This window comes from Ictalurus furcatus, chromosome 19, assembly GCF_023375685.1.
Source record: "Ictalurus furcatus strain D&B chromosome 19, Billie_1.0, whole genome shotgun sequence".
NCBI lineage: Eukaryota > Metazoa > Chordata > Actinopteri > Siluriformes > Ictaluridae > Ictalurus > Ictalurus furcatus.
This window is the reverse complement of record NC_071273.1, coordinates 23,679,359-23,698,541: the sequence shown is the minus strand read 5'-3', so window position 1 is coordinate 23,698,541 and position 19,183 is coordinate 23,679,359. Positions and strand designations below refer to the sequence as shown.

At 44.3% G+C, this 19,183-nt stretch overlaps 1 protein-coding gene across 1 annotated transcript in view; it reads right to left on the bottom strand.

Annotated features, from left to right (window-relative positions):
- The window catches only part of LOC128622957 (thyrotropin-releasing hormone-degrading ectoenzyme-like), a 65,123-nt gene extending 49,436 nt beyond the window's left edge, over positions 1–15,687 (bottom strand). The window contains exons 1-4 of the mRNA XM_053649730.1: positions 14,903–15,687; positions 13,236–13,921; positions 10,951–11,224; positions 5,699–5,825 (exon numbers count right to left, since the gene is read on the bottom strand). Of these exons, the coding sequence (XP_053505705.1) occupies positions 5,699–5,825; positions 10,951–11,224; positions 13,236–13,906 (1,072 nt within the window). The 5' untranslated portion in view covers positions 13,907–13,921; positions 14,903–15,687. The remainder of the gene's footprint in view (positions 1–5,698; positions 5,826–10,950; positions 11,225–13,235; positions 13,922–14,902) is intronic.
- Between the last annotated feature and the right edge of the window lie 3,496 nt (positions 15,688–19,183).

The window sequence follows — 19,183 nt, the reverse complement described above, 5'->3', positions numbered from 1 at the left end:
AATGGATCTTCTTTAGTGAGGACTGATGGGAATTTCTACACGGCCTTTTAAAGCTGAGATGTAAATGATGTAGCAGAGGGACAGAGTGACATTTTACATTGTCGTTATATAATAAATAATAATGCGGAACAACTCGAGAGATTCAATTACAGATCTTTACACGGGTCAAAAACCATGTGACAGAGAGAAGCAGAGCAGCTCCAACATCAAACTCCAACATTCACCATCACACACTGACATTCACCATCAAACACCGACGTTCACCATCAAACACCGACGTTCACCATCACACACCGACGTTCACCATCACACACCGGCGTTCTCCATCACACGCCGACGTTCACCATCACACACCGACGTTCACCATCACACGCCGACGTTCACCATCACACGCCGGCGTTCTCCATCACACGCCGACGTTCACCATCACACGCCGACGTTCACCATCAAACACCGACGTTCACCATCAAACACCGACGTTCACCATCAAACACCGACGTTCACCATCACACACCGACGTTCACCATCACACACCGACGTTCACCATCACACACCGACGTTCACCATCACACACCGACATTCACCATCAAACACCGACATTCACCATCAAACACCGGCATTCTCCATCAAACACCGACATTCACCATCACACACCGACATTCTCCATCACACACCGACATTCACCATCAAACACCGACATTCACCATCAAACACCGACATTCACCATCAAACATCGACATTCACCATCAAACACCGACATTCACCATCAAACACCGACATTCACCACCAAACACCGACATTCACCATCAAACACCGACATTCACCATCACACACCGACATTCTCCATCACACACCGACATTCACCATCACACACCGACATTCACCATCACACACCGACATTCTCCACAAACACCGACATTCACCATCACACACCGACATTCACCATCACACACCGACATTCTCCACAAACACCGACATTCACCATCACACACCGACATTCTCCACAAACACCGACATTCACCATCACACACCGACATTCTCCATCACACACCGACATTCACCATCACACGCCGACATTCTCCATCACACGCCGACATTCACCATCACACAACGACATTCTCCATCAAACACCGACATTCATTGACATTTACATTTACTCATTTAGCGGACGCTTTTATCCAAAGCGACTTACAAATGAGAGAATACAAGCAAAGCGATATATCAAGCGGAGAACAATACGAGTAGTGCTACTGTACAAGATCCATTAATTGAGTTCCAGAAGAAGCAAAGTGCAGAGTAGAGGTGTAAGTGCCAGAGTCATTTATTTTATGGGTTGGTTAGGTGTTCAGGGAAGAGGTGGGTCTTTATCTGTTTTTTGAAGATGGTGAGATTCTGTAGTCTGGATTGAGGTTGAAGTTCATTCCATCACTGAGTTTAAATGTTCTTGAAAGAGACCTTGCGCCACACTGAGTAGGAACTACTAAGCGTCGGTCGTTAACCGATCGCAGATTGCGTGAGGGAACGTAAACGTTCCAGACAAGCTCTTGTAGGTGAGCATCAAGGCCTTGAATTTGATGCGGGCGGCTACAGGAAGTCAGTGGAGGGAGATAAAGAGGGGTGTGATGTGGGTTCTCTTGGGCTGGTTGATTCTCCATCAAACATCAATATTTACAATTAAACACTGACATTTACCATCAAACACCAACCTTCTCTATTAAACCCCAACAATTTCTATTAAACACCATCATTCTCTATTAAACACCAACATTCTCCATTAAACACGAATACTCATCATCAAACACCATCATTCTCCATTAAACACCAACATTCTCCATTAAACACGAATACTCATCATCAAACACCAACATTCTCTATTAAACACCAACATTCTCTATTAAACACGAATACTCATCATCAAACACCAACATTCTCTATTAAACACCAACATTCTCTATTAAACACGAATACTCATCATCAAACACCATCATTCTCCATTAAACACCAACATTCTCCATTAAACACGAATACTCATCATCAAACACCAACATTCTCTATTAAACACCAACATTCTCTATTAAACACGAATACTCATCATCAAACACCATCATTCTCCATTAAACACCAACATTCTCCATTAAACACGAATACTCATCATCAAACACCAACATTCTCTATTAAACACCAACATTCTCCATTAAACACGAATACTCATCATCAAACACCATCATTCTCCATTAAACACCAACATTCTCCATTAAACACGAATACTCATCATCAAACACCAACATTCTCTATTAAACACCAACATTCTCCATTAAACACGAATACTCATCATCAAACACCAACATTCTCTATTAAACACCAACATTCTCCATTAAACACCAACATTCTCTATTAAACACCGACATTCTCCATTAAACACCAACATTCTCCATTAAACACGAATACTCATCATGAAACACCAACATTCTCTATTAAACCCCAACAATTTCTATTAAACACCATCATTCTCCATTAAACACCAACATTCTCCATTAAACACGAATACTCATCATCAAACACCAACATTCTCTATTAAACCCCAACGATTTCTATTAAACACCATCATTCTCCATTAAACACGAATACTCATCATCAAACACCAACATTCTCCATTAAACACGAATACTCATCATCAAACACCAACATTCTCTATTAAACACTAACATTCTCTATTAAACCCCAACGCTGTCTATTAATCACCAATATTCTCCATCAAACACCGACACTGAGCATTGAACACACTGTCTCCTGGGGCGTGGGGTATGTGGGAACATACATTTAATGTGATACCACACATACTGATGTACTCCAATCTCCATTAAACACCAACATTCAGCATCAGACACCAACATTCTCAGGATGTTTGGACTTTGTGTTATAATTTTGCCTCTGTGGTGCTGGGTTTACCCGATCAAGATGCATTAGGGAAGAGAGAGATGTGTTCAGAAATCAGTGCTAGAAGACACCAATATTCTCCATCAAACACCGACATTCCCCATTGTTGTAGGCTGATCCTGTAGTGTGTACACCACATCCTGCAGGACAGAGTGTCTTCTCTTCCTCTCATTTATACCATCCTCCGTCCTGTTTCTTTTGTCGTGTTGTTGATGTTCACGAGAAAGATAAAAGTGTAAAAACAGGGATTAATAAACCCCAGAGTGATGGAGCGAGTAGAGAGTGTGAGCTGTGTCTGATGTTCATGAGTCTCGTCTCCTTCTCTCCTGTCATACTGACACTGACTTCACGTCTGACTCTAACACTTCAGCTCTTGTCCTCTGAGAGCGCAGACACCTCACTCACTGTCTGTCTGCAAATGTCAAACCAATTATCCGTCTAAAAGCTAATTAAGCCTTTAATTATTATCTAAACGGGATGACAGTGAAGAAATTGTTACTCTGAGAGGTGATGATGGGAAATAGACCTCCGACAAACCTCAATACTGAGAATGAAAGAATTTCAAAACGTTGTTGAGCCGAAAAACAAACACCAGCCTCGAAGAGAAAATCTCTCAGTGAGGTGGAAGGAGATTCTCTCTGGCCTCACAGGTGTCCGCTCCAAACGTGTCTTAATGTAATCATCAGAATGCAGTGTGTGAATAATTCAGTATTCCTTCATTATTATGTCGTGTCACTGGGGTCATTTTCCAGTCCATGTTTGTACATTTTTCTCAGTTGAGCTCCACTTCAATAGTGTTCCTCACCTTTAATCTTTTAAACACCTCATTTATTACTTCAACAGCAACATTAGTAACAATGATCTGATTTGTGTTTGATAAATGATGTTTAATAGAGAATGATGGTGTGTGATGGTGAATGTTGGTGTGTGATGGTGAATGTCGGTGTTGGATGGAGAATGTCGGTGTTTGATGGTGAATGTCGGTGTGTGATGGTGAATGTCAGTGTTTAATGGTGAATGCAGATGTTTGATGGTGAATGCAGATGTTTGATGGTGAATGCAGGTGTTTGATGGTTAATGTCAGTGTTTGGTGATGAATGCTGGTGTTTGATGGTGAATGCAGGTGTTTGGTGGTTAATATCGGTGTTTGATAGTGAATGTTGATGCTTGATGGTGAATGTCGGTGTGTGATGGTGAATGTCGGTGTTTGATGGTGAATGTCAGTGTTTGATGGTGAATGTCGGTGTGTGATGGTGAATGTCGGTGTTTGATGGTGAATGTCGGTGTGTGATGGTGAATGTTGGTGTTTGATGGTGAATGTCGGTGTTTGATGGTGAATGTCGGTGTTTGATAGTGAATGCTGGTGTTTCATGGTGAATGTCGGTGTTTGATGGTGAATGTTGGTGTGTGATGGTGAATGTCGGTGTTTGGTGGTGAATGTCGGTGTGTGATGGTGAATGTTGGTGTGTGATGGTGAATGTCGGTGTTTGGTGGTGAATGTCAGTGTTTGATGGTGAATGTTGGTGTTTGGTGGTGAATGTCGGTGTGTGATGGTGAATGTCGGTGTGTGATGGAGAATGTCGGTGTGTGATGGTGAATGTCGGTGTTTGGTGGTGAATGTCGGTGTGTGATGGTGAATGTTGGTGTGTGATGGTGAATGTCAGTGTTTGATGGTGAATGTCGGTGTTTGATGGTGAATGTTGGTGTTTGGTGGTGAATGTCGGTGTGTGATGGTGAATGTCGGTGTGTGATGGAGAATGTCGGTGTGTGATGGTGAATGTCGGTGTTTGGTGGTGAATGTCGGTGTGTGATGGTGAATGTTGGTGTTTGATGGTGAATGTCGGTGTTTAATGGTGAATGTTGGTGTTTGATGGTGAATGTCGGTGTTTGGTGGTGAATGTCGGTGTTTGATGGTGAATGTCGGTGTTTGGTGGTGAATGTTGGTGTTTGATGGTCAATGTCGGTGTTTGATGGTGAATGTCGGTGTTTGATGGTGAATTTTGTTTGGTGTTTGATCTCACAAGACCTTGAGCAGTTTTATTGAATGTCCTACCCAGATTTAGAACATTAGTGTGCCAGCAGCCTGTCTTTATCTGCTTCACGCTCAGATTTGAATTTTAATGAAATTTATCAGTGTAAAATAATTTCTCCTCTCGTCACTGACAGCTTCAGAGGAAAATTAAAATCCTGAATATTCCCAGTCTGATTAAAAGATTTTGTCCTGATTATTAAAAAGATTGATTGTAGAAATTCTTCAGGTCATAAATCAGTGGAGACGTAATGAAAAAGCCTTGTTAGAGAAAGACAGGACACACACACACACACACACACACACACACACACACACAAATTTTTCTCTTCTCTTACTGCAGACTCAGTGTTCTTGAGAAAAGGATAAATGAGTGTTTATGAAATCTGAAAGAAGGTGGAGAATTGTGTGTGTCTCGGTGTGTGTGTGTGTGTGTGTGTGTGTGTGTGTGTGTGTGACAGCAAAAAGTTGAACAATATAGCAATTCCTCCACAACACACTCAGCAGCAATATTTTATCTATAATAAAGTCTCACTCACTCACACACACACACACACACACACACACACACACACAGGACATGATAGGAGAGTGTAGAGCAGAGAGATTGATGATGAATTTAAATGAACACATCAAACTGACAGAAAACCAATAGGATGAAATGGAGTTAAATAAAAGGTACACACAGAGACACACACACACACACACACACACACACACAGTCAGTGTTACCTAGTTTGGGCAGGGGGTATGTGACTCTGAAGTAATCCTGATAGAAGTCGAGGAGGCTCTTGGTGATGTGCAGGGCGTAATCTCCCGATCCGCTCTGAATGGCATCGAGCCGAGCAAACAGTCGTATCTGCTCACACACACACACACACACACACACACACACAATAAAGTCTCGTTAGTTTATCTGATCTGGAACTGGTGATGAAAGCTTCATTATTTAATGAAACACTGATAGAAATGTGAGGAATTTCCTGCTGATCAATAAAACTGCGGAAGCTCCTGAGGAACATGAAGAGCGAAACTTCTACAAGATCAGACCTCATCAGTCACCTGGACAACCTGCAGCTACTATCGCTATTTCTACAGTGACACGGGTTTAAACTCGAATCACTGAAAAGCCCGATCTGCTCGCTGACTTCAGTGCAGCTTCACTGAGGACCTTCGAGAAGACCTGAATCTGATCTAATCTGATCAGATCTGATCCCGTTTAATCTGCAGGAGAAGTCAGTGAATCCGCCTCTCCACGCCGCCTCACGACTCGATTCATTAGAACAAATCCCACTCGTAACTGAATCACTGAATCAGGAGAAGCGACTCCACTGCTACCAGAGAGACGCGTCCAGGTCATTAACCTGTCACCTGGACATCCAGGAGATCTTTCCCCAAACACCTTCACTCTGATCTCCTGTCTCTAAAGCCCTCTGCTCCTCTCTCACAGCTCCGGTGTGTTTGTTTCGACGCTGTGTGACTCTACAGCTCGCAGCATTTTATCACCGAACAGAGCGAGAAAAGAAGTAAAGAGAGAAGGAGAGTGAAAGAATACGAGGTGTCACACGCTCCCTCTGTAAAAATGATGGTTCTGCTCGATAAGCCGAGGGCTAATGCACGACTGTTTCTGCACCGCCATCAATCCCGCCAGAACGAAAGGCTTCATCTGACGCTCTCTCTCTCTCTCTCTCTCTCACACACACACACACACACACACACACACACACACAGCAGGTAAAGAAAAACACATTGTTTCACAGCATCTCCGACGTCACATTTCACTTCTAAATGAATTTCATTCTACAAATATTCCGGATTTAACGGCTGCAGGAGGGGAAGCGATAAAAAAAAATAATAAATAAATCACAGAATGCAAATGAATTCTGAATTATTTCGCCTCGGGGAGAATTAATTAGTCATGATTTTCCACATGCTGGTCATTTTTCTCTTTTTTTCTCTCTTTTTCGTGTCTCGGGACTCTAATGGAGTTAATTGGACTGGAATAGAGCGGCTCTGAGTCTGTTATCGACTGGAGGATAATGACACCAGACGAAGCTCGGAGGATCTGCACGGCTCGTAGCTCACGGACGAGTGGAACAGAATGAAGTGTCTTAGAACTCACCGAGTCCCAAAATCAACCCAAGCACCAATCCATCCTCCCACACACCCACACGCACACACACACACACACACACACATGCAGGAAGAGAGAATTCCTCAGGGCTCTGATTCACACAAGCTGCCTTGACACACAGACTGGAAGGAAACAGTGAAAGGCCGTGGCTCTGTAAATATTTCTCCAGTTTCACTAAAAGTTCAAACCAGAGACACGTTTCTATGGCAGCAGCTCGAGTGTGTCCACTTACTGACTCTAAATCCGTACGCCGCATCACACAGCATCTGTAAATATCTCCACGATTACAGATCCGCCTACAGGATAAAACCTCTCTCGTATTCTGAAGCTACCGTGTATCCCAAATAGGGCTAACGATTATTTTCATAATCGATTGGTTGGCCGGTTATGTTCTTTTCGATGAATCGGATGGGGGCGGGGCAAACTTTCAGTACCGTTTTTTCCTTTATTTAAAATAAAGTCCACAGACTGAGTGTTACAAATATAAACTTAAGACTAAAACTTTACACGACTGTTGGTCCAATTATATAAGACTGAAAAGAATCCACTACACACAGATACACACCAGAATATATATTATTCATTTAGGACTGTAGTGTAACTGGGTTTTTTGTTGTTGTTGTTTTTTTGCTAGATAGATAGATAGATAGATAGATATAGTATGTATGCATTACTTTTTATGGATGCACAAAAAGCACTGATTCTACAGTCCTAGCCATCCCTGGTTGATTGGTAGAACCTGTCACTCCCCAGGGAATTCGGTTCAAATACCAGGTTCATTACATTTTATTGTTGGTGTGACATTTAATTTGATTCTCTGAATGACCTTTTGTTTATTTTATCCATCAGTGCGGCACTTGAACTCGTCTACCACTCATCGGTTTTTGCAAATTATCATTTCATTTGTAAATAAATTTCAGATAAATCCATCAATGAACTCAGTCAGCTCAGCTAACGTGATATTTGTGAATGCACGCGAATAACCAAATTGATTCATTTTAAAAACATCTCGTTTGAATATACTTTGATGCATTTAACAAAATATATATATATTATATTATTTAAACGTTTTCAAAACGTTCCTACAGACCCCCTGCAATTACACCACTGACCACTAGGGGTCCGCAGAAGCACTGCACTAGACGGTAGAGTACATAGTGTACAGTGTAAGTGTATAGTACGTCATTTGGGACACAACTTTAGTCTTTACTCTCCGAAGCGTGCTTTCGGAACAGGAGTAACGTAGGGAGTAAACGCATCCCGTGCTGCGCGCAGACCAACTAATCCATAATGAGATTCGTTGACAACGATTTTCATAATCGATCATTATCGATTTTATTGATTAATCCTAAACATGGAAGAAGTAGGGTTAGGGGTTCGATACCCGCCTCCGCCCTGTGTATGTTTGCATGTTTTCTCCAGGTTTTCTCCGTGTACACCGGTTTCCTCCCCTAGTCCAAAGACATGCCTTGTAGGCTGATTGGCATGTCTAAATTGTCCGTAGTGTGTGAGTGAGCGTGCGATTGTGCCCTGCTATGGGTTGGCACCCTGTCCAGGGTGTCCCCCACCTCGTGCCCCGAGTTCCCTGGGATAGGCTCCAGGTTCCTCGCGACCCTGTGTAGGATATGTGGTATGGAAAATGGATGGATGGATGAATGGGGCACAAAAACATTCGCCATCAACCAACAACATGTGTAGGACTCACACGTGTTTCAAACAGTCTCTCAAACGTGTTCCTCCGTTTGGAGTCTGGTATTAAATATTCATTAAATACAGTATAAATAATAAATATCCAACATCTCAAACATCAGCAAGGCCAACAGAGAATACACAGGAGACTGAAGAAGGATCTGGATTTTGGTCGCAAACAGCTTCTTTCACACCAAGGACACAGTGATCCTGAAAGGAGCCACAAGTACTGAATAGTTCCAGTTACTGTTCAGTGTCTGTGATTGAAGTATATTCTGTATCTACGGGTGTAACTGGGTGTGTTCAGTTTGACCTGCTTCATCAGTCTTTATAGACAAAACCATCAGTAGTGTCTGCCATGTCGCACTAGAAAGCAGCTAATCTACGAATTCGCCAGCTAGATCTCACTGAAGAAGGTAGTGACAGCTAGATAGACCTATGTTAGTGCTTGATGGAGAATGTCACTGTTTGATGGTGAATGTCGGTGTGTGATGGTGAATGTCGGTGTTTGATGGTGAATGTCGGTGTTTGATGGTGAATGCAGGTGTGTGATGGTGAATGTCGGTGTTTGGTGGTGAATGTCGCTGTTTGATGGTGAATGTCGCTGTTTGGTGGTGAATGTCGGTGTTTGATGGAGAATGTCGGTGTTTGATGGAGAATGTCGGTGTGTGATGGTGAATGTCGGTGTGTGATGGTGAATGTCGGTGTTTGATGGTGAATGCAGGTGTGTGATGGTGAATGTCGGTGTTTGGTGGTGAATGTCGGTGTTTGATGGTGAATGTCGCTGTTTGGTGGTGAATGTCGGTGTTTGATGGAGAATGTCGGTGTTTGATGGAGAATGTCGGTGTGTGATGGTGAATGTCGGTGTGTGATGGTGAATGTCGGTGTTTGATGGTGAATGTCGGTGTGTGATGGTGAATGTCGCTGTGTGATGGTGAATGTCGCTGTTTGATGGTGAATGTCGGTGTGTGATGGAGAATGTCGGTGTGTGATGGTGAATGTCGGTGTGTGATGGTGAATGTCGGTGTTTGATGGTGAATGTCGGTGTGTGATGGTGAATGTCGGTGTTTGATAGTGAATGTCGGTGTGTGATGAAGAATGTCGGTGTTTGATGATGAATGTCGGTGTTTGTGGAGAATGTCGGTGTTTGGTGGTGAATGTTGGTGTTTGATGGTGAATGTTGGTGTGTGATGGTGAATGTCGGTGTTTGAAGGAGAATGTCGGTGTTTGAGGGAGAATATTGGTGTTTGAGCGAGAATGTTGGTGATGGAGGAATCAAAGTGGCATAATAAAAGCCTGGTGTCCAGTAAATTTCCGCATTTTAATGAAATTTTACGGGAGCCGAGGATTCTTGTGTAGTCTTATCGCCTGTGTCCCAGTTCCAGTTAGTTCTAATTCCAGTCTCCTATCAGCCCTGAAGTGTTGGGGTTTTGAGATAACGTAGAACTGCAGCAGTCCAGTTGTGCTTGGTTCCTGCATGAGGAAGTGTTCAGAGGCTTGAAGATGTAAATAAGCTGGATGAAGTGATTAGGAGAGGAGCAGAGAGGAGATAAATTCATCTTTTTACGGTTAAGCTGCTGCCTCCATCACCTCGAATACGCCTCTTTAAGCGCGCTGCCTTTTTCTCCTGACATGGAGATTATAATAGAGGTGTTTTACACTGCTTTAAAGGCACAATATTCTCTCCCACTGTGTGTGTGTGTGTGTGTGTGTGTGTGTGTGAGTGTGAGCTATGTTGAGGTTGTTAGCACACCCAGAGGAGAGATAATAGCACTCAGCATGTGGTGGAAATGAGGAAGATAAATAATTTCTTTTCCTGATTTTTTTTCAGTATCACACTACAGGAGGAGTGTTTCACATCTGAATCTATCAAGGCAAAGAAACCTGCTGCAGTTCACCTGCTTATTGAAGGAGTGTGAGTGTGTGTGCACGTGTACATTAAATGTGTGCCGTTTCCTTTGGGTTTAGCGTCTACAAGGTTTCGTTTTATTACCGAGTCGTAAAGATAAAACACACGAAAACGTCTCGGTTTAAAGCGTCGGTGAGGAAACGGCGAGCCGGTGGCGTCGTCCCTGCAATAAACGTGTTGGGTTTATAAACGGAGAGGGGAGTAAATCTCCGTGCTGTAGTGTACTTTAACGGAGACGTGTGAAAGACTCACCGTCACTCCGCCGCGTGTCGTCGTCTCCCGGGAGCCGAAGTCACACACGGCCCAGGACACGTAATAAGTGGACATGCGAGGCGTCCTGGAGAACCGATTGGCGAGCCGGCCGTCCTCGTCCAGGCCGGACGACTCGATGGGCATGTTGGAGATGGACTGGTAGGAGGCGTCGTGCCTCAGTGTCACGCCGAAGGTGGCTTTGTAGACGGGCTCGTCGAAACACGGGAACGCTTTCCTCGCGTGAGTCGGAGAGAACTGAGTCACGGCCGCGTACCTGCACAGAGAGAGAGGATTAGACGAGAAGACGATGAGAAGACAGAGGAGAAGATAAAAACACTGCATCCGTGTCAAAACATCTGGCGTGGACCATCAGTTAGAAATGAAAAATCTGTTCAACTTTTGTCTCGGCCTCTTAAAACACTGCGACCCTCCTGAATCCAGAGGAAAACGTCCAGATGTTCCGGAATTCTCACATCAATCACGGCAGATTGGGTTTCTCTGAACAAAATGGCCTCCGTGCTCCGCCGTAAAGAACACGTGATCACGCTTTGAAGGATAAGCTGACCGAGCGCTCGTCCGCCACGCTTACAGAGAAACCGTACGCTTAAAACCGATTCGGTCTTGGAGATAAACGTGGTCTCTGGTTAAATCGCGTCTCCTCCATGTTTGGTTTTTCAGTGTATTTACATGTTTTACTCTGACTCCGCCCCCTCGTGCGTGACTCTCACATGACGTCAGTCTGTAGTTACACCTGAGGTGTGAATACTGAGGTGTGTAATTTCAGTACGAAATCCTCGGCTCTAAACACGGGCCCGTGCGGATAAAAAGAATCGAAGCAGACGTCTTCGTTTAACGCTCACTCGTAACTTATTACGCTGGAAATAAAACCAGAGCGCGTGCTCTAAAGCTCAGCGTGGAGAGAATATCACATGGAGCTATAAATACGTTCAGAAGCCTATAGTCGGGCTTATAAATTAAAAGAGTGACATTCTGCATTTAGTTACGCGATATAACCGCGTTTTACATCTTAAACATGTTGACAGAAATCGAAAATACTTCGTTTTCCATCAGCACACGTAAGGAAATGGCTGCTTCCAGGCTCCTGAGCGAGTCTGTGGACCGAGTCCTGCACAGATCCGGGTATGAATTATTACTGATATTATTTTTACCCCGTTACAAACCGCTGCCATATGGAGAACAGGGAGCTGGAAAGAGGAATGTCAGCACACACACACACACACACACACACGCACACACACACACGCACGCACTGATGGAGTGATGAGCAGGAGGTGGATCTCCACAGAGAGGTGTAGCAGAGCAGCAGCTGCATGCGTGATGGAGAATCCCATTAGTGCTCTGCAAGGTAAACGTGAAGCGCGAGTGTGAGAGGAAGTGAAGGAAATGCGGTGATTACGAGCAGGAGATTCAGCTCCGGGAAGAAGGTCAGTGGGTCTGATCAGCGAAAACAAACAGGTGTGAAAGACCGAGGCTGGAGAACCGCGTGAGATTAAAACGAGCAGTCCGATCTGACTAGTTTCACGTGTCTGATGCACGTCTGAAGGATACGTCGTTTTTACACGTGACTGTTTTCTCGCGCTGACTCTGACTCTTCTCTGTCCCTTCATATATAAACATTTACCCTGCAGTATTCTCACGAGCTCAGGTCAGTACGATATTTGGCTGGATCGGTATCAGGACCGCGCTGCACCGGTTGACGACCCCTGACCTAAACCTTAAGAGCAAAAAGTCTTTAAGATCAAACATGGGGGTGCGCAAACTTTTGACTGGTCCTAAATGTCCAGCTGTACGTGAATAGGAGTTAAGAGTTTATTTCAATCTATACAGATTTTGCTTCTATTGGTGTGTGTGTGTGTGAGTGTGTGTGTGTGAGTGTGTGAGTGTGTGTGTGGTGTGTGTTATTGTGTGTGTGTGAGTGTGTGTGTGTGTGTGTGTGTGTGTGAGTGTGCGTGAGTGTGTTATTGTGTGTGTGTGTGGTGTGTGTTAGTGTGTGTGTTATTGTGTGTGTGTGTGTGAGTGTGTGTGAGTGTGTGAGTGTGTGAGTGTGTGTGTTAGTGTGTGTGTTATTGTGTGTGTGTGTGTGAGTGTGTGTTATTGTGTGTGTGTGAGTGTGTGTGTGTGTGTGTGTGTGTGTGAGTGTGCGTGAGTGTGTGTTATTGTGTGTGTGTGTGTGTGTGTGTGTGTGTGTGTGTGTGCGTGTGTGTGTGTGCGTGAGTGTGTGAGTCGTGAGTGAAGGCTGGAATTAACGCCGCAAGTGGAATGACCTTCTCTCTCCGTGCAGCACGTAGGAGGTCCGGAAGAACCCCAGCAGCTGGTTCTGGATCCGAGCCTGGAAGGTCATGTTGATCTTATACGTTCTGAGCGGCTTCATTTCCCGGTGCAGAGCGACGACGTACACCTGGTTGTGCGGGTACCGGAAGTGGCGGTGGATCCTCATGGCGCCGGGTCTCTTACCGTCCGAGTACACGGCCACCTTCTCCACGTGCAGGCTGTCGGCGTGCAGCACGATGAACTTGGTGGCGTTCACACACTGGAGCTCGATGCTCACCTCCCCGGAGAAGGTGAAGTTGTGCATGTAGACGGAGAGCCGGAGGTCGTAGTGGCGCGGCCGCAGTGCCGACGGTAAGCGTAAACGCCGCCACGGCTGCACGTCTCCGCCTTTCTGTTCGCCACTTCTGTCTCGCGACCGGTTGGAGCCGGTACCGGGCGGCACCGCGTCCTCGCCGCCGCCGCCGCATTTCTCGAAGCTGAGGGCCAGCGTCACGGCGACGGCCGTCACCACCACGAGCGTGAGGATGGAGACGGCGAAGGCCAGCACGAGCCTCTTGTGCACGGCGACGTGGCGCTCGGGGGTCCGGGGTCGCACCACCACGCTGTCGGCCCACCGGTCCGACACCGCGCGTCCGTTCCTCACGCTCAGATCCTCGATCCCCATCGCCGCTTTAACTCACTGCAAACAAGCAGAGGACAAACGCTGAGCTCCGACGGCGTGAGGATTTACACGTCTTCCAGCTTCAACACATCAAACACCGTCACGGTCAGAACGAGACGCGGGACAGAACTAACCACACCTGACACGTCCGACACACGCGAACAAATCAGCGACACTTTACATTACTGGACTAAATCCTCCAACGTGTATTAGTTTCCTCTGTCACAGTTACTGCACTAAAGCTGCTAATAACCCTCGCGCTAATTAACCTCCACCTGCGTTACGCGTAACTACGCTAACGTTAGCTAGCGCTCCTTCTGGAAAACATCTGGAAACTGTTTATTTTCACTAACCAGCTTTCTCCTAAAGTTAATGTTAGCTACCTGTCCAACATTTCATCCAGCTAGCAAACCGAACTCGTGCATCGTGTCCTGCTGTAAGTGTAATAGTGTGATATTAGCATCGTGGAGTGATTGACGGGTCATTTGGGATCGTTATGAGGGGGGTTCTGTGTTGTATGGATGAAGTGTAATTGTACAGTGAACTGCTGTATGTTCACCTGCTCTCTCGATCGCCCAAGACAAATTCCTCCTAAAGGAAATAAAGGACGAACTGAACTAAAGCCGAGTTCGTATTTCAGTGAATAATGCTGTTAGCTAGATGACTTTAGCTAGATAACTACCATGAACCGCTAGCTAGCTTCGATTGTATTAGCTTATCTGTGTCACTATTATCTACATCACTAGCATTAAGCCCCAGATAAAGGAGTAAAACGCTATGTGCCGTGCTGATATCGGAAAATAATCGACACCCCGACGTTGTTTCTTTTCCTAATACAGCGTCTCCAAGTGGTTTATTTCTCTTACACCTCAGCAATTCGCCAACACTTTACACGATTACATTTCATGATAAAAACAAAAGGTGCGATTTGTATCCGTTTCTAGTTACATGAAATGCTGCGGACGTCCGTGAAACAAGTCGCTTCCTGTTGTCACTTACACTACAGCAGCTATAAACAGCGTCTCCCTCGGCAGCGTCTCTTCTTTCTGTCTCTTCAACTTTCTCTCTCTGTCTCTGTGAAAAACACTCCGTTATCACAAGCGCACTTTATCCGTGGATCATTCCCGCGCTTTCTCCGCTCTTCTGTGTGGAAACCCGCACGTTTCCCCGCACTGGCTCCCGCTTTGTGCCCATCCTGGGGCTCGTTGTCCGAGCGGAGGCTTTGTCCAGCAGGGGCTCGGTGTGCGGCGCTGCAGCTGGACGTCCCTCTGCGGTTGGAGCCTGAAAAGCCGCTGACAGTCGGAGGATGTTCCGCTCTACAGAGCTCCATGTGCCGGAATCTCACACACACACGCCGAACATCTCCGGAGCCTCGTGCGGTAAAGTCCTCCTTCACGTGCACACACACACAGAGAGAGAGAGAGAGAGAGAGAGAGAGAGAGAGAGATCCTGATTATAACGGAAATGTCCCAGGTTGCTCCAGACACCGATCTAAACCGGGATGTGTGTGTAGATCAGACTGAAATCTCACCACCGGCTTCAGCGCATCAACCTGCTCCTCGCGCTCACATCACATCCTCCTGCAGCGCGCGGGGGGAAAACCGCCTCCGTGTGGTCCAGCATCAGCGTGGAGATGTTCTCACTCCGACACCTAGAGTTTCTGTGTGTAATGTTCCTCCTTTCGTTCATAATGATGGAACTGAAAGATGGTTGGCGGGATATGTTAAGTCTGCACGTGAGATTAGAATTATTCCACTGAGATGCAGAAATGCAGCCACGCAGCACACTCAAAAAAAAAAAATAATAATTTATTGCCTCTTGTTCATGATTTTTGATTTCATTTCATGGTGTTCAGTCCACCTGATATCTATATATAATTCATTTGTGTTCAAACTACACCAATCATTTTTGTTATGCTATAGCTAACCGAGTGGTGGATCTGTAGTTTCCCAGCATGCTTTGCAAAGCACTGCATTAGGAGAGTAAATTTAGGGATTGAGCGTTATTCTGTGTTTTTTTTTTTAGTAAAGGGAAAGACCTGTTACTGTAGTGTTTAATGTTCAGTTACAGTTTGTTGGTCATTTGAAGGCGTCTCTGTAATGTTTTTGAATTTTGTGGTAATCGTTGTGTTGAAGAGTTGCGCTTGTGCTTAATCTGTGGGAACTCAGTCACGTTTACACGTTTACACGGACGACAATAATCCGATATGAACCCGAGTAAGACGAGACTCTGATTAAGAAACTAGCATGTAAACAGAGATTATTGAGGATTTTAATCCGATTAAAGTCACACTCGAAGTAAACACAGATGGAATTAAGACGTGTGGAGTATTCCTGTTTTAGTCGCGTTACAGACGTGTACACACCTTAATCACACTATTAACGTCGTGTGAGAGTTTTCACCGCATTGTGAGACAGGACACGTACACACACACACACGGCAGCGCTCGACCGTTCGACGGTAAACAAGAGAGCACGGCTGCGTCCCAAACCGCGTACTTACCTGCTACAGTATATAATAGGAGAAATACACGTATGTCGGTTACTATATAGACGGCAAGTACACGGTTTGGGACGCAGCCCACGGCTTCAAGCAGTCGTCTATTTGCACGTACAGCACGACAAATAATTAACCGCACTTGAAGATTTCATAAAATTAAAAATAAAAACACCCAGAACTGTATACGGGTCCATAACGAAGACCAACTGTATATCGATACGTGAAATTCTGGAGGGACGTCGGACGGCGTGACGCGGTGACGTAATGACGTGTGACGTTCATCCATCTATGTTCTATAACACGTAAAACATGAACATGAAAGGAGTATTCTAAAAGCGACTCATGTAAACACCTTCATCAGAATATCGTCTTATTCAGAATAAGATCAGTAATTACATTACCGCTGTCCGTGTAAACGTCGTCACTGATCTATACTATCGTCGGTACTTTTTCATGAAATACGTTGTGTATAATGATGAACGCAAGCGCAGTAAATTCATAGAAAAATTAAGTCGATCCAACGTAAGAAAACTTAGTCTGACAAATGTAATCAAGTTAATTAAACATACTAGAGTAAATGAATTCATCTGGCCTAAACTAAACCGACTTAAATTGTGCTGCCCCAACTAACCCGATTTATTTTCAGTGAGTTAAATTAAATCGTGTGTAAAAACGTTCTTCAATTAAATGTAAGTAAAAGTAATGAATGAGTTTTTCCGGGCGCGCGTTACGCCGATCGGGAGGCAGGTTTTCGTGTTCTCAGATCGTTACGAGTTGGGCGCGATAGAAAAACGTACGTGGTTTACACTAATACTGGTAGCGTGGAATGCTTGAGTGTGGAGATATCGGGCGTAAGAGGATGGCGTGCCCATATAAGGGCCAGGACAGGGAGGAGGTGGTAACTGAACCTAGTGCTGATGTTGTTCAGACAAATAACGAATGATGAGACAAATTCTGAGGAGGTATTTGTCCTCAGACGACAGATGACAGGAACCCTGATGGTTCTGATTGGATTACTCGTGTGGTTAATAATCAGAAAGGAGGCGTCAATGAAAACGAGAATTCCACTAGACAAGATGATGGACCTGAAATGCGGGAAAATAGTCTGATGACCGATGATGTTGATTGGGTAAATGTTGAAAAGGCTCATACTGTGAGGAAACGTCTACTGATTCTGAGATGATGATGATGATGATGATGATGATGATACATGGATTCGTGGAGAACAAATACACACTGCAAGAAAGAAATACCTTTTTCGATACAACATTTGAAAAGACTTCTCCCCAGACACAGACAGATTCCTCCCGTCTTTAAATTGCGAGGCTCTTGGCAAGCAGAAGATGTTCTGGCTGAAGAAGATCTTAACGGAGTTGAGAAAGAGTGAAGCAACCGTTCCACAAAACAGTTCACAAAACGACTAAACTGCACAGGGGGTCTGTTACACGTTGTCTTCTCATTCTGTTTCTGTCCTCTTTATACGTTTTTCTTTCTATGGAGCTTTTGAGAGCGGGCTCCTTAAATACCGTATGAATGGGGTTAGGGATAGAAATGCATTGGCAGTGGTGGCAGAATTGTTTTCAAATTAAGAAGATAATTTTGTTTGTTTGTTTTTGTTTTTTTGGGGGGGTTTTTTTTTTACAAGAGACACGTTCTAGTACAGATAAGGAGTCTGAATGGGATAGATGATGAGAAGGAAAATGTCTGCTTAGCCATGGGGCAAATATTCGTTCTGGTGTAGCATCTTATTTTCAAAAAAAAAACAAAAAAAAAACGTGAGCGTAAATATTTTAATTGTAGAAGAAGTCGTAAAGGGAAGAGTATTTTTTTAATACATATCGAATTTGAAGTATGTTTGTACTTGTAAAAGTTTGTGCACCTAATAGCGGGCCTGAACGGGTGGAGGTTTTCCTGAAACTAAAAAGTGCTGTTCGGAGAATCGGAGTTAACGTGTGTGTCATCGTTGGAGGTGACTGGAATTTTACTGTTTGATGCCAATTTACAGTTGATAGGAATGGAGAAGAATGAGTTATCATGAGTTAAGTGTGGTACTGTCCAAACATTATGAAAGAGCTTGATTTGATTGACGTTTGGAGAAGAAGAAATATAGGAATTCAACAATACACTTGGCTTAAAAGTATCTGAAAATAGGGTTAGTGGGGCAAGGCTAGACTTTATATTAATGTATATAATATTATATAGATTTTATATTGATACGGTGTGGAATAACACATTTATGAATGGTGTTATTTCACCTGTGTTCAGATCACCGCTTGGTATTATTTGATTTAAAAATGAAGGAGACTATTGTATAAAGCTCGATTATTTTTGACATTTTAATGTTAAATTATTACAGGATGCCTCATCTTGTGATAGTTTGAATCTATTTCGGAACAAACGGGAAGTGCGGAAGGATTCAATTCAATTTTATTTGTATAGCGCTTTAAACGATGGACGTTGTCTCAAAGCAGCTTTACAGAAACGTATAAACACAGGATAGAGATTTTAAACGAGTGAATTTATCCCTATTGAGCGAGCCGGTGGTGACGGTGGTGAGGAAAAACTCCCTGAGATGATACGAGGAAGAAACCTTGAGAGGAACCGGACTCAGAAGGGAACCCGTCCTCATCTGGGTCATGACGGATAGTGTGAAAGTAAAAGAAAGTTCATGATGGTGTTTATATGAAGTCTGTTTGTTGAACTAGTCCACTGTTCACTAAAGGAGACCTGAGTGTAAAACTGCATGTGGTAATCGCAGTCCCAAGGACATCGCTGCAACCG